General features: G+C 35.8%; 1 protein-coding gene across 4 annotated transcripts in view; it reads right to left on the minus strand.

The window, feature by feature from the left end:
- Window positions 1–972: 972 nt before the first annotated feature.
- The window catches only part of LOC123274037, an 87,626-nt gene continuing 72,183 nt past the window's right edge, over window positions 973–16,415 (minus strand). Inside the window, exons 4-6 of one of the 4 annotated variants that reach the window (XR_006511431.1) lie at window positions 13,750–13,973; window positions 13,340–13,613; window positions 13,166–13,215 (exon numbers count right to left, since the gene is read on the minus strand). Coding sequence is in view for 3 of the 4 variants with exons in the window: in XM_044741534.1 (XP_044597469.1) it covers window positions 13,799–13,973 (175 nt within the window). In the remaining variant the exon portion in view is untranslated. Of the gene's footprint in view, window positions 1,001–13,165; window positions 13,614–13,749; window positions 13,974–16,415 lie in introns of those variants that run through there. The other 3 variants (XM_044741534.1, XM_044741537.1, XM_044741536.1) reach the window with 3 other exon arrangements.

A 16,415-nucleotide genomic window follows, 5' to 3' on the forward strand; every position in this document is an offset into this window, starting at 1 on the left:
TGCTACTAAGAATACGTGATATTTTTAAAATCACAATAAGTTTACTGATTATCACAATATCTAGGTATACTGATTATCAGTATACTAATATAACAGACTATTAGATGTTTATAACCTCACTTTACTGGCACAAATCAATTGACTTATAAAACTAACAAAACAAATTAAAACTAAAATTAAAAGTGTAATAATAAATTTTTTTCAAGCTAATATAAAAAATATTCGTTGAATTCTATTTTCACCAGTGCATAAATGAAATAGACTGACTGACAGTGTTAAAACGTCGATGGCAGCGACAGTGCATATATTATAGTATTACTGCGCAGAGTATAGGTCTTGAACTGATTTATATTTTGATAATCACAATACGTGGTATTTTAATCATCAAAATCCTGATATCCTGATTATAAAAATATTTTTTTCTTAGTGCACCGCGAGCTTTTAAAAACAAGGAACAAAGCCACTCCTCGTTTTTGTTAGTTAATTCGACTTCCGCGTTTAACTTGACTTGGCCCGTGCCTTGTAAAAGTCCCTTATTTTAATTTACACTGCACTTGAGACGAGTTCGGCCGCGGTTTAACCGGCAGACCACGTATTAATTACAATTATAAGTCATAGAAAATCGGAGTCTCAAAGTCCTAATTTGTCCTGCACTTAGGCGGGAATTTGGCCAATAAGTAATTTAAGGTCTCTTAAATCTATTCGCACACTTTGCCCTACGGGGGACTGGAGAACGTTGGCTCAGTTATTTAAATTTAATAAAATTAGATTAGGTTAATTTCAATTTATAAAAGTGTAAGTTTTGGTATTGCTAAAAATAAATATAAAAAGAACTAAAATTTTGTTCGTGTTAGTTCATTTCGTGAAAAAAGAAGCCCTTAGAGTAAGCAGCTCAATTTAATCCAACTCCATCCGCTGCAAGGACCAACCAAAGAGCCCAATCAAGGAAAAGGCACTACGAGCAGCCCCGGACTCATTGATCCAGTATTAAAGGATAATTCTGCAAGAAATAAGAAGATCTATTTTTGATATTCAGTCTCAAACGAAGGTGTGGTAAATTCGTCCGTCAAAACGTCCCACATAAATAATTAAAACAACGGAATTAAAAACTCCGTTGCGTATACTTTGAGCCGTTAGTCAAAACCTCCACCGTTTACGCTACCACTAAAATACCCTTAGATATATCCAAGATATATATATATATTATATATATATATATATATATATATATATATATGCTATAGCATCATAATTTATTGAAATTTTTGGGTTTTATCGCAAATTTTTCAAATTTTTCAAATTTTGACGGCTTAACGGGCTTACGTTCACATTTAGATTCACAAAATTGAAATACATAAAAATCATACTTGATCCAGGACCACAAAATTTTTAAGTTCCCGCTAAGAAAATCGAAGATTTTCAAAAATCGGGAAGTTATTTGTTATGTCCACCCGCAAATTTTTTTCTCTCTCCTCTTTCTTTAAATTTAAATCATCCGCGCAGATGGAAGACTTCTCCATGCGCGAAAGCCACAATAAAATAGAAGCTACGCGACTGCTGGTTAACTAGCGGGGACTTCTGCAACCTCAGCACCGCGAGTATTTAAAAAGGCGATCAACAGCCAACGCCTGGTCTTAGTTGGTTAATTCGACTTCCGTGTTTAACTGACGGGCCCGTGCCTTATAGAGTCCTTTGCTTTAATTTGCTCCGCACTTAGAGGAAGTTTGGACGTGGTTTAACCGGCAGGCCACGTATTAGTTGTTAATATTGTCTACGAGTCGGGATTCTCCAAGTTCAAATTTGCCCTGCACTTAGGCGAGAGCTCGGTCAGTAGATAAAATTTAGAGAGTCAAAATCTCAGTCTTAATTTGCCCTGCACTTAGGCGAAATTTTGATCAATAAGAAAATCTAAAGAACCGGATTCTCAAAGTTCTAATTTGCCCTGCACTTAGGCAAAAGTTCGGTCAATAAGTAACTTAAGATCATTTAAAGCTAAATTTGCGCACTTTACGCTACGGGGGACTGGAGGACGTAGCTCAAATTCAAATAAAATTCATTATAATAATTTCGATTGAATAAAATTTGTGAAAGTGTAAAAGTTTTGGTGTTAATTAAAATAAATCTTAAAAAGAAGTGAAATCTGTTTTAAATAAATTCATTTCATAAAAATAAGAAGCCCTTAAAATAAGCAGCCCAAATCCATCCACATCCATCCGCTGCAAGGACCAACCGGAGGGCCCATTCAAGGAAAAAGCGCTAACAGCAGCCCCGGGATCACGGATCCGGTAATCAGAAATAATCCTGCAAGTAGTAAGTACATCTATACTCAATAAAAATCCGTGCTCAGTCTCAAACGAAGGCGTGGTAAATTCGTCCGTCGAAAACGTCCCACATAAATAATTAAACAACGGAATTAAAACCTCCGTTGCGTATTCTTTAAATCGTTAGTCCAAACCTCCACCGTTTACGCTACCACTTAAACGCCCTTGGAAATAACATAAAGAACACTGGTGGCAGCGGTGGGATTTCGAGTACGAAATTATTTAACTTTTGTTTGAGAAAATCTATAATCTTTAAATATTTCCTTTTTTTCTTTTAAATCTATCTCTTATTAAAATCAAGTAAATTCCACTGTTAAGTAAACTCTAGTTTTGACAGTTCAAGAATCTCTTTATTAAAACCTTATATTATCAGTTTCTTTTATTCTTAAATTTTATAAATTTTCAAGTCTCATTTAAAATTCTTAAAATTTTTTTATATATATACCATTAACTCCAGAAATTCTAATTTTTGTTTAACATTTTTTTTTATTCACATCAAAGTTTTCTTATAATTTGCTAAAGAATTTTCTTTTCATTTATTTAAAGGAGTTATAAAATTTAAAATAAAATCATTTCTTTTCATTATCTTTTTCACCTTCTATTATATAACTTTCTTCTCTTAGTCTAAATAATAGAATAAAGATTCGCTGACGTTTCTTTATTCGAGGTGCGGCGCGCATCACGCGGACTCGCACGTGTATCTCTTGTCAGCAGAAATATTGTACGTCCGTTTAAAGAATTCTTTTGCTAATTAAGCAGTTTACGGGTATTATTTTTAAATTCTATTATTCAAATTTTATTTATAGAAGTTTATTTTTTGTCCCTCATCACTAGTTAACTAGGACAAAAAAAAATTTATTTTGAACCTTTACATTTATACTTACATATTACGAGAAGGGTGCTTTAAATTTAGCACCTTCTCTTACACGAAAGTTTCCCAGTTCTGGAAAGGTGCTTAAAAAGCACTTTCTTTAGCTTAGAAAATTTTCACGAAACTCAACTCTTGGGAAGGGTGCTTTGAATTTAGCACCTCCCCTTGATCACACCGTTACCTGGCTAAAAATAAATTTTTACCAAAATAAGAAAGAATATTTAAAAATTTGAAAAATATTTATAAATTTTTTGGTTTTCTCCCTCTTCGTAATTTCTGTTGACTCGAGATGCTACAATGTGAATAACAAGACATTTTTTGTATATAAAATTTTTTTTTCTGTGATACTGAATATTTTTGTCAAAAAAAAATTTTTTTTTCTTTTGTCTGATCTGTAGAGGCCATAAAATTTTTTATTACGTGCCGAGAAAAAAAAAAATTTTTTTTTGGAAACTTTAAAGAGCCGATGGGAAAGAATAGACGGTCAGGCTATCGATATCACTTAAAACAAGTTCATTCAGATTTTATCAACGGAAGGGTATATCACCGCCCCTTGATAGAAACTAAATATTGAGAGGAAGATACTGAGCCCGCGAAGAACGTGACCGATAAAAAGGCTGGTGGGCCAAAGATCACAGAAAACGTTACGGCCGTTGATGAACTTAACGAAACAATATTAAAGATTCGCCAAGCCCAAACCCCTATCAAGGCGCCGGTCGAGTACAAACTCCATCCGATCGACCCTAAATCACCACCCCGAACCTAAAAACTTAAATTTTTGGTTAATCATCTTTCTTCCAAATCTTAGAAAGCCAAACTCAAAAAAAAAAAAAAAAAAAAGGGAAAATCGTTAGAAATTTTTTTTTTGTTATAATTTTTTATAAAACTCTTACATTATTTCATCATCTTACATTCCGCTGAGTAAGCAAAAATTAAATTTTACTTCAAGCTTTAGTGTTTATACATTGGTGTGATTTGACTCCAATCTTATCCGAGATTTTTATATAAAATTAATAATAAAAATTAAAATTTTTTTTGCCGAAAACTAGGAACAGGTCAAACTGTTAGAATTCCTTTTCATTTTTTTTTATCATCGTAGCTGACATAAAATTTTTCTTTCAAAAAAAAACGGGAGGAAAAATTTTTTTTTATTTGTTTTGTCGTTTTTTTCTTATACATTAAATTTGCCGACAATTAATAAAAATTTCTTTTTCATTACTGTCTGATTAAAATATTCGATTTTTCTTTTACTGCTATCTCGAAATTGCTTATAGTAAACACACGTTTTTCAACTCTTCCGTGTCTATCCGTCCGTACTCAACATACTGCAACTCTATACACACGATAACTAATCTTTTTATCCGGTGTATTGTACTCTACAGCTGTGACCTACTTACCTAGTGACCGATAAAAATACATCGCGATTTAAATCATATAAAATTCGATTTTTTTTATTTTCCTTTATTTCGAGTTCTTTGAGCGAAAACTTTCTTCTTAACCTTCGTCTAAATTCAAATTTACCCGGAATAGTTAAATTTTACCTCAGGTTAGACCACCCTAGGATCGTAGAACTCTTCGGGGACGAAGAAGGAACGTTTTTCATCCCTTGTTCAAACGATTTTCCGTTTGGAATCATGGCTAGAAGCACTTTCCGTATCGACGCCTTTATAAACGAGGAACTTCGTAAAACTCAAATACAAACATTGGCCAAAGAGCTATACGATGCTCTCCCTTATTTTAACGGAGAAGGGCCAAACGCCGTAAAAGATTTTGAATTGTTTGATGGGATAGTAAGAAATTGGCTACCGAGCATTCCAGCAGACAACCAAGACTTTTTCGCCCGTCGTATAGCCCAAAAACTGTATGGACGAGCCAAGAGATTGGTTGAACATGTCGAATTAGGCTCGGTAGAAGATATCTTACTAGTCCTAGGTCGAAAACTCAAAAGAGGCGACCCATATATCACGTGGCAGAAAAATCTAGCTGCTGCGGCTCCAAAAGATACGGAGAATATCGAAGATTTCTACTACCGGTTAAGCGAGATGGTTCGTCTTATCGAGCTCAATGCTCCCGAAGCAGATAGGGCCGTAGTAAAATGTATATTTGAAAAAACAGCGGCTACTACCCTGTACGAATACCTACCAGACTTCTTACGGTGCCTATGTAAAATAAGAAGAGCAGAAACTTTAAACGACATGTATCTGGCCATCGAAAACGACGCGTATAGAAGACCAGAACGTAGGCGATCTATGAGAGACGACGGACTCATTCCGGGAGAATCACTTCCACCCTCGGTAGAATCTCACCGACGACCCGGACAAGATGGTAACCGACATTATCCGCAAATGCCGAGATCTTCTCGTGATTATGACGATCGTGGTAATTATCGTGAATTACCCCGCACCTTGGCATATCAAGAATACAGCCAAAGTCCACGAACAAACGCTCCTGGGTATTAAGATGACCCATTTCCTGACACGTACGAGGACAGTCACTACGGCCCAGGTTATCAGGTAGACCAACAAATGATGGGCTCCACTTTCGCGTTCGGAACCGAGCGAAATACGCAATATATGCCTAAAATTCAAAATTATTATCAACCACGAACTCTCCCAAATTACAATCAAAATCACTACACGGGAATACCAGGTCCTACTAAAAGAGTGGTACGCTTTGAAGAAGATGAGGAATCGGAAGAGGCAAAATTACGGCACAAATTAGACCCTTCGATTATCTGCAACTGCCCACTCTGCCCAAAGGAAGAACGTCGAGACTCTTACGATCCTTTAAACGGATCGAGCGCTCGTCAACCGGAGGCAATGGTGAGTATGCCCGTCCAGTCTCCGTCCACTTCAACGAGGACTCCCAGCAATTACCGGCAGTATCCAATGAGTCAATATCGGAATTATCAGAATCAAAACCCTCGATCAATTCTGTAAAATTCCCAGAAGCAAGTCTTAGAACATCAATCGACTATGACGGAACCAACGTCTCTACCGAGACTGGAACAACAATCAATCCAGAACAACCCGACGTCATCAGCAGAACAGCAGAACCCTCAATTGATGACCGCAGGAGAGCTACGAGCCCAGGCGAGAACGAACCAAAGTGTCTAACTACAGGAAGAGGCCATACAGTCCATCTGTGAAGCCCAGCACTTCGATAAGGCGGAGTAAACGCCCTTCTCGACACCGGTTCCGACCTTAACTTACTCTGCATCGAAGAACTATGCGACGAAGTCCTCTGTAACATCGAAAATACAGGAGTAGTGGGAGGTATTGCTACAAGCTCAATGCCTATAACCGGTTCTATCAGTCTAAAAATATTCGGAGTTAAAATCACGTTCCATCTCGTACCAAAACCACCCGGCGGTTATAGAGCTATTCTCGGAAATGAATTGTTTATTCAAAATGGTGTAACCATCTCGTTTTACTGGAATACTCTAGTAATGAAAAACAGACCTATTCAAACAATACCGATTATCAACCCACGAAAGTTCCCCGAGCAAAAGATCCTCGCTCTAGGAACCGGGCCAAAGGTATATATCTCGTGCAATCTGCTCCTAGGTAATTACCAGCGATTCCTCATCGATACAGGGGGGGATGTATGCCTCATCAATGTATCCGCTTTAAAACCCGAAACGATTATCGACACTGGAAAAGCTAGGAAATTCCGAGGTCTCAGCGACAGTACTTTTGAGACCCTAGGAGTAGTTGAATTAAAAATTCTCAATATCGAAGTCGAATTTCAAGTTATTGGGAGGATTTACCATTCCCCGGAGTGGGAATCCTGGGAAACAATTTCCTTGAAATCGAAAAAGCTGAAATCTCTTATGACAATCAAACTTTGGTTTTGTTATCTTCTCCAACAAAAACAACTTCCTTTAGCCTTGAAACAAAGCCTTCATCACGGTATACATTACCACCTCGTATGAAAATAGTAGTGGCAATACCAGTCCAGGACTTTGAGAAGAGCGAAGGATACCTCCCTCGAATGAACCTTCCGGACGGAGTCCTTGGAGGAGAGGCCGTTGTTAAGGTAGAGAATGGGTATGCCACATGTATGGTCATTAATCTTAATTTAAATCCAGTCGAGATAGACATCGGACCCCAAGGACTCGAAGATTTCAAGTTCATTAACCCTAGTAACCCGTAGGTAACAGGTTCAAAGCCTTATAAAAAACAACTACGATGTCTTTCATCTCCCTGGAGACAAGCTGGGTTGCTCGAAAAATTTCACCTGCCGGATTGAAACTACCACCAACGAACCGGTGAGAATAAGACAGTATCGATTTCCCCCCGAACATCGGGAAGAAATCGCCAGGCAGGTCGAAAATCTTGAAAAACAGGGAATAATTAGAAAATCTAACTCTCCGTACAATTCACCTTTGTGGATTGTACCAAAAAAATCTAATGACCCTTCTATAAAAAAATATAGAATGGTTATCGACTTAAGGCAACTAAATAAAATCACTAGAGGGGATGCCTATCCTTTACCCCTAATTATCGATATTTTAGACCAGTTAGGCGACGCTAATTTCTTCAGCGTCTTCGATCTCGCCATAGGTTTCCACCAGGTCCCAATGCATCCCGCAGATGCGCCAAAAACGGCATTTTCTACCCCAGATGGCCACTGGGAATATTGTTGCATGCCTTTTGGCCTAGAATGCGCTCCGTCTATCTTCCAACGAATGATGGATTCCACCTTAAGCGGGTTAAAAGGGACGGAATTATTTATTTATATCGACGATTTAATTAGCTATGGTAAAACCCTAGAAGAACATGGGGTGAGAGTTCAAAGATTATTTAATAGATTGAGAGAAGCGGGTCTCACTTGTAACAGAATAAATTACCCTTAATCGATAAGTCGCCAGAGATCGATAACTTTTCGACTAGCATTTGAGCGCATCGATCTTCGGGCCTAGAGAGAGAGTAGAAGGGGGTATTTTTGGGGTCGTTATATAGACGAGCCATGCGTGGTGTCCGCAGAAGTAGTAAAGTGTTGGAACGAGTAACATCAAGAAGTCCAAAGAAGGAAGCGAGTATCAACCATAGAGTTTCTTCAACCAAATTTACACCAGGTATTGGACTTTGGTAATGATGAGCCTTGGGGCCATATACGCGGCTCATCAAATACACTACTTCTCATTTTATTTATTCAAGTTTGGATAATTCAATTGTTTAATAATTTTGCTCAATAATAATTAATTATTTAATTGAATTGATTCGTTAATTGCTGGGAGCGTTCCTCCTGGGGGTTTATACCCGAGGAATGTTCTAGACCTCTTGGGTTTGCAAGTCCTGAATAATTAATTTTATTAATACAGTTGGTTAATAATTATTAACATCTTGAGATTGGTTTAAATAAATCTATTTTATATTAATTAAATTCTGAACACCGAGAAGGTTCCAATCGACACGATATAGTGTTCAGTACCCGAGGTCAAAACGTGCTACGTGGTAACGAACGCCGGCATCCATTTTGAGCGCGCAAATTCCTTGTGAATTTTATTACGCAATAAATCGTAAAATTAACAACTGGATTATTATTACTATTTACAACAATTGAATTATCTTTTATTAAGACTATTTATTATCTTGAATTAAATATTGATATTGTGTTAATTTTGGAAACTATTTTATTATTTGGAAAATTAAGTATTAAGAAAATTGCGACGAAATTAGAAATTGATCCCACCGTGGATAGTTTTCGGAATTTATTTTACGTCGAGATAATTTGTTGTTAATTAATTATCCAGTCGACAATAACAATAATAATAATTGTCTAGTCGGAAATTCCACGTGGTTGAATCTTATATTGAAATCGAAGCCTGTGAAAATTATAATAAGTAAAATTTAATACCATTATTCCGGTAAAATTCTTTGTAAAACTACTTATCAGTGTGGATAACGTCCGAGAAATTTAGTTAATTTTATGGAGAATATTCTGAGGATTATACAATGTGCTGAGTATTAAACTCGTGGTAATTTTGAAATAAGTTTAGGCGTTGATTTTTAAGTCGGAAATTTTAAGTAGTAATTATTAATTGTGAAAATTTTTTATGATTTTAATCTCGAGCTAATGACTGAGTAATTTTAGTAAGAATTGAACGTTGACTTTTTTTGGAGTTTAATTTTGTAATCCAGGAAATAAAAGTAAAGTAGAGTCAGTGTATGTGTGAGACGCGTGGGTTATGTGTGTGTGAATGCTACCAGCGTTCCTTCGCAAGCGAGCAGTCCGTTTGCGAGGTGTTTCGCTGGCATAGAGCGTGAGGGTCCGGTGGATAGCGCGACTTAGTTAGAAACTGCGGTATAGACGCTCCATAAGAGGATACCGTCAGGATTAAGAATTTTGATAGAGCGTGAGGGTCCGGTGGACAGCGCGACGTAAGGATAGTGTGGAGTGTGTGCGTGAGCTGCAGAGGCTTCTTGGCTTATGTTGCAGTCACTAGGCTGTTGCTTCTGTAGCCAGGCGTTGTTGATAAGCCCTCGTACACTGATGTCTTTGTACGAGGTGTCTTGTTGATAAGTCAGAGTCGCTGGTTTTAGCCCGAAATCCTCCGTTAGATATAAGTTGTAGTAGCGACTTTCTGGGGGAAAGCGTGAAGTAAGTTTAGTTGTAAGTAAATTAGCTGTAAGTGAGCGGTGTACGTGCAAGGGCACGAGTTGTTATCTTATTTTGTTGTTAAATAAATACCGGTCATTTTTGTTAATTGAAAATTTATTTCTTTCAGACCACCTTCCTCCACTCTCTCTCCCTGTAGGTTATAAGCTCAGCTCTGGTTTCCAGTTCAAGGAACCAAGATACAAAATCCTGGTGGCGCCCTTGTTAATTTAGAATCATTTTTGCTAGGTATTGTTTTATTTCTATTAAATTAATTAAGGGGCCAATGAGCGGAAAACACACCCGTTACACTGGCGCCCAATTCGAAAAACCCCATGAGAGAGAAGGAAGGCCGGAAATAAATAAATTTTTATTTAATATTTAAAATTTAAAAATTAAATAAATAATATCAGTCATTAGCTATTTTTTGTTTAGAGAAAAAGTTACTTGAGTTTAGAGTATAGTGAAACTTAAGTTTATTGAATTTTATCAAAAAAATTTTTTTTTTTAAGTATTTATCTTTTTCCTAATTATGTAATTAAGAAATTAAAATTTATTATAACCGGAAGTGTCATAAATACCCAATAGCTTGTGGTAGCATAGCCTACGTGTCACAGCTATTCAGGGGATTAAAATTATTATCTACAACAAAGAAAGTATACCCAGTGGCTTGGGCTAGCATTGTCTAAGTGTCATAGCCACTCAGGGGATTATCGATAATAATAACTGTTACAAAATAAAACTTGGTAAAACTGAACGTCTTTGCAATAGACATTTTTCTACGCAATAAATTTAAGAACACGACGCTACCGAAGTTGGTGACGCGCTTGCTTTTGTCTGGTTCGGGGAACTTTGTTTGGCATCGTTCGTTTGGCGCGTTAGTAACAACATAGTTATTGAAGCTTTCTTCACTTAGGAAATTTAATCCGCGTATTAAAATTTCGTTGCTTTCAGTTAAAATAAAATAGTTGGATAATTAAAAGTCTTTTCGTATTCTAGACAAAACTTTAATCTTTCAAAGAATTCGTTAATCTCAATTGAATTTTCGGTTATTTTTCCAAATGCAATTACAATAGTTGAGTTGAATATAATTATTATTATTATTATTATTATTATATATTGAACTAAAATATTCTTAAAAATCAATCCTTATAAGAATTTTATTTTTTTGGAAGTTTGGTTTCCTGAAAATATTCTTTCTTTTAATAGATAAATAAAATATTTTCTGAATTTTGAAATTTTTTTTTTTTTTTTTTTTCTCAAAAGTTTAAAGTTTTGTTTTCAAGGGTTATTTTGAAAATTAATTGAACATTTAATTTGATAACTATCCTTCGAAATTTAATTAAATTTTTGATTTATTCTATTTTTTAATATAAGAAAAACTAAGAGTTGAAATTAAAATAATTTATTTCTGAATTTGTTTTTAAATTTTAACATTTTGTAATAGCTTGGGAAATTGCATTTGGAGTTTTGATTGAGAATTTAATATTTTACAAATTTAATTCTCAGGTACTTTATTTAGAATTTACCTTTAGAGATTTATTTTCAAGAATTTAGTTTAATATTTTTTTCACCTGGAATGTTAATTTGAGAAATTACCTTTTGAATTTATATAGAAATTTATTTTGTAAATTTGTTGTATCCAACAAATTTATTTGAATTTAAGAGTTTATTTATAATTTATTAATTATTCAACCAATAAATTCTTTTAATTTGCGGGATTAAATTTTATTACCGGATTGGAAATATTTTTTCGGATAAAGAATTAAATTTACAATGTTAGAAGATGATACCACCGACTGGATTGAGAAACAGGTCTCAAGGACCCGAAGGAGAGCCAGATACTGAAACTCGACGAGTTTCTTTCGGAAGAGGCCGAGGTAGAAGGTCATCAAATAATACAGTGAACCCGGGAACCAATGTTGGACTAAGACTCTTGGGGGAGCGTACTCATATACCCAGGTCAAGCCTAGTGCTTGTACCTTCGGGGGAGTCAACACAGTTAAACCTGGGTCTTAATCAGCAAAGATCCGTGGTAAATACACGACCAGTCCAAAAGACTCAACGAGTACCCATTGGCGAGGTTCCTAGTAATCATCTCACAGCTAGATTTAGTGATATAATTGTGAGGAAACACGTCAATGAGATGACAGACAGGATGAAAAGCATAAATCATGCGTTAGCGCGGCTACAATATCAGCTACAAAGTAACGCCGAGTCAATTTAAAAGATGGGAGCAGGGCCTCACACTGACCCTCGCTACTTAATATTAAATTAAAAATTACTGTTATTATTCGAAATAAAAATAAAAATTCATTCATAGCTGCCCAGTGCCTTTTACTGACTCTCACTACTTATTTTTTATTTAAAAGTTACTTTAATTATTCTAATTAAAAATCAAAATTTTGTCATGGCTGCCCAAGGCCTCTAACTGACCCTCGCTACCTATTTTTCAATTAACGATTCTTTAATTACTTCAAATAAAAAAAAAATTCAGACACAGCCGCCCAGTGCCTTGTTAATTATTGTTTAATCAACAATTACTTTAATTTTCCTAATGAATAAAAAAGTCCAGTAACTTTTGCCCTCTGCCTTTTTCTGAGCCCCGCTACTGATTCTTCATTAAAAATTTCTTCAATTATTTCAATTAAAAATCAAAATTCAGTCGTGCCGATTGAGTTCAGTAAAATCTCTTTTTTTTCCTGTCGAATTTGGTCAAATCTTGTGCCTGTAATAAAAAAAAAAAAAATATCCTCACTTACATTCATACGTGCATTGTTACCGTTACACTGACGCTAGCCCACACTAGCGCACGATCTCACACATTCACCTAGCATCACGTACGTCCGCCGTCCACGTTTTTTCCGTCCCCACTCTCGGTCTACTGCGCGAGACGCAGGCAGCAGATCTCTCGTCTTACTCTCGCGTCTCTTTCTGCCTTTCCACTCACTTTTCATTCTTCTGTCGCACGCTCCTGATTGGTCACTTTCATTAATTAATTATTAATTATCCATGCGTCTGATTCAAAAATGGCTAAGGACTTTTCGTCTCAGAATATTTTTCTCTTTCGATCTCCACAATGGGGTGCGCGACTTCTGGGACACCCTGTATACACGAACACATCTTACATACTATTTAAAATTTTATTTTTCTCTTATTAATTAAACTAATTTTTGTTCTTATTACTACTTAACTTGCTATCTTATTTTTAAATAAGACTACTTATCAGACAGGAGAGAGGGCATAAGGATTTTTTCAAAAAAAAAAAAAAAAAAAAAAAAAGGAGGAAATATTTTTTTATTTTTTTTTTTTTTGAAAATTTTTTTTATAGAAAAAAAAAGAGAGGAAAAGAAAAACAAAATTTTTTTGTATAATTATATTTACGGCACCCAGCCGTCCGGTGACATCCGATACGTCTAGCTTGTAACAAAAAAAAAAAATTTTTAAGATACAATAATCTCTTAATAAGAAATGAAACAATCGGAATGCTTCCCAAGAAATCATTCCAGAAACAAAAAGGAAACGCCTCACTAGTGTGACTTACCTTACGCCATGGTGACCAAACCGTTAAGGATCGCTTCCATGAGAGCGATCCTCAACTGCTCCAGGTCCCCGCTGTTCGGAGAAATTACCTCCTTCAAGGCCCAAGGGTCCTCTACAATCTCCGGGCCCTGCAGGCAGAAATAGGTCACGGCCCCCAGGACCTCCAGAGGAAGGTTCCCAAACAAAATTTCCATCCTGGCCGCCACGAGCAACCCTTCGTGAGGGTTGATCGGGCGCGCCAAGAAGCCCAACAGGCGGATACCTTTCCTTAAGTCCTGAAGTATGAAAATTCTGTTATTTGCGTATGCCTTTTTATGAATATTCTTTTTCCTTTCAAAAAATTTTTTTTTGTTTGTTTGTATATATATATATATATGTATATACATTCATTATATTCATAAATCCACTTACCTTCTCTCCATAAATGTCAAGAACCATCTGGAACCAAGTTCCATAGCCTTCAAAATTGTGCTGGATGGTGTACATTCTTCTTCCTTAGCTCACAACTGAGACAATACTGACATTCGACAAATCCATCCACATCCATCCGCTGCAAGGACCAACCGGAGGGCCTATTCAAGGAAAAAGCGCTAACAGCAGCCCCGGGATCACGGATCTGGTAATCAGAAATAATCCTGCAAGTAGTAAGTACATCTATACTCAATAAAAATCCATGCTCAGTCTCAAACGAAGGCATGGTAAATTCGTCCGTCGAAAACGTCCCACATGAATAATTAAACAACGAAATTAAAACCTCCGTTGCGTATTCTTTAAATCGTTAGTCCAAACCTCCACCGTTTACGCTACCACTTAAACGCCCTTGGACATAACATATTTATTTCACCCCGTTTTGCGAAAATCGAGTTTCCATCAGATTTCGACGTTTTAAGGTCATAGGAAGCTTCCCTGACTACCCCCGCGATGTTGTCACTATGTCTGTATGTGTGTGTTTTTTTTTCTACTTATTGTCACAAAAACAGACATGGTTTTGTTTTGTGTGTGTGTGTGTGTGTGTGTGTGTGTGTGTGTGTGTGTGTGTGTGTGTGTGTGTGTGTGTGTGTGTGTGTGTGTGTGTGTGTGTGTGTGTGTGTGTGTGTGTGTGTGTGTGTGTGTGTGTGTGTGTGACTCGCTTATAACTTTTGAACGACTAAACCGATCGGAATCTACTAAACGGCGTTCTAAAGAGTTCCCTCAAACTTAGATTTCCTGTGAATTTGAATCGATTCGGACCGATAGATTTCGAGAAATTTTGAAAAATCTCAAAAAAACTAAAAAAAAATTTTTTTTTTAAGTGGTTTTTTTGGAATAACTTTTAAACAGCTTTATCGATCAAATTTAACAACCAATCCGCCCTTGAGCTTGAAAAACCACGCCGATCGTCGCCAATCCGGTCGAAACCGGTTGATTCTTTCGAGAGATATCGTGAACGAACGAAAACCGAAAATAGTGTTTTTTTGACATAACCGACATTTTTTAGAATAACTTTTAAACGGCTGCACTGATCGATTTCAAAAAACAATTAGCTATTAGCATGAAAAAATTTCGTCGATTGCCGTCAAGCCGGTCAAAATTAGTCAATTCGTTTAAGAGATATCATGAATGAAAAAAAACCGAAAAAAGTGTTTTTTTGGAATTATTGTAAATTTCCTAGTTTTATCAATTTAAACTTGAAGATTCTTCATGAAACTAAAAAATCTTAGGAATTTTGCCTATTCTTTCCCGCTTCACAAGTTATTTATATTTGTAAAAATGCTTGCCGTAAGATGGACGGTGTGACTTAATGTATATAGAATAAGCGAAAGGAAATTTAGTATATACCGGATAGCTCAAATGGTAGAGTAGCCGACATGTCTTCGGAAGATTCTAGGTTCGGATCCCCGTCCGAGATATCTAATTATTTTTTTCTCGCATATTCTATAAACTCACATTAAGATGATCCTCTCCGCATTCCTTTCTCAATCCTTTCCTACCAATATCCTGTTACGTGAATGTGGAACGCTTCACGTAATAATTACCATAACTCCTATTCTTTCCTGCTTCACAGCGTTATTTAAATTTGTAAAAATATATGTACATATATAGGAATACATAGTAAAAATTACATGTTTTAATCGAAAGCTTATTAAATTTTCTATCAAATTCAATGAAAAAAAATTTTTTTTTAAATCGTTAATTGCATTAAATTCTTAACTGAACACACAGCTAGTGGAACCTCCATTTAACTACATGTAAAAAATTACTATTTTCAAACCTAATTATTTCATTAAATATCCCGGAAAACTACTGTTTTTTAATTTTTTTATTGATAATTAGGCTATGTAGATTAAATTTACAAATTTTCCGAAAGTTTTAAAAGCTTGACTACTTCGCGTGGATCTCCTTAAGCACCTCAGTATGGAGTTAGCGGGAAGTTGCAGGAATGGCTTTAGGGTCTACCGTTTTTCTAATTTTTTTTTTGTGTACCGGTGTGATTAATTCAGTTATTATTAATTGATATCAAAAATAATCTAAAAAATTGTTTATTAATTTCCTTTCTGACGTTTGAATATTATACGAATTCTGCGTTTATTCGAGTTTGAATTTTAACATATAATCAACTATTTTTATCCGTAATTATACAGTGTAGTTGTTGAGTTCCTACAATCAGTTGCGTTTTAAGAAATCGATCATGTAAGTTATTTAGTGCTGTATTATAATCTTCTTCTGGAAAAATCATGACTATGATATCTGGCAAGTTATTAAGTGCAGAAGCCCATTCGAAAAGTCCTTCAGGTGTCGTTATTTGTACATCAACCGCGAGTTGGAGATTTGCTCTCGCTGCAAGTCGTTCGATAATGCAACTAATTCGATCACACGGACCTTTGCCCTGGGCAGTTGCGAAAAAATGCCGTTCAACAGGAATATCAAAATGATCTTGATGATTTTGTAAATTTACAAAGTTTTTAAAGTTTTTGAATTGTTGAGGAGCCTCATCAGGAAAATAATAAATCTTCTTACAAGGTTCAGGAAGATTTTCCACATAATCAATTATTATTTTGATGGAAACATGAACAGCAACGGCATCATGATTAATCTCA

Source organism: Cotesia glomerata, unplaced genomic scaffold, assembly GCF_020080835.1.
Source record: "Cotesia glomerata isolate CgM1 unplaced genomic scaffold, MPM_Cglom_v2.3 scaffold_19, whole genome shotgun sequence".
Taxonomy (NCBI): Eukaryota; Metazoa; Arthropoda; class Insecta; order Hymenoptera; family Braconidae; genus Cotesia; species Cotesia glomerata.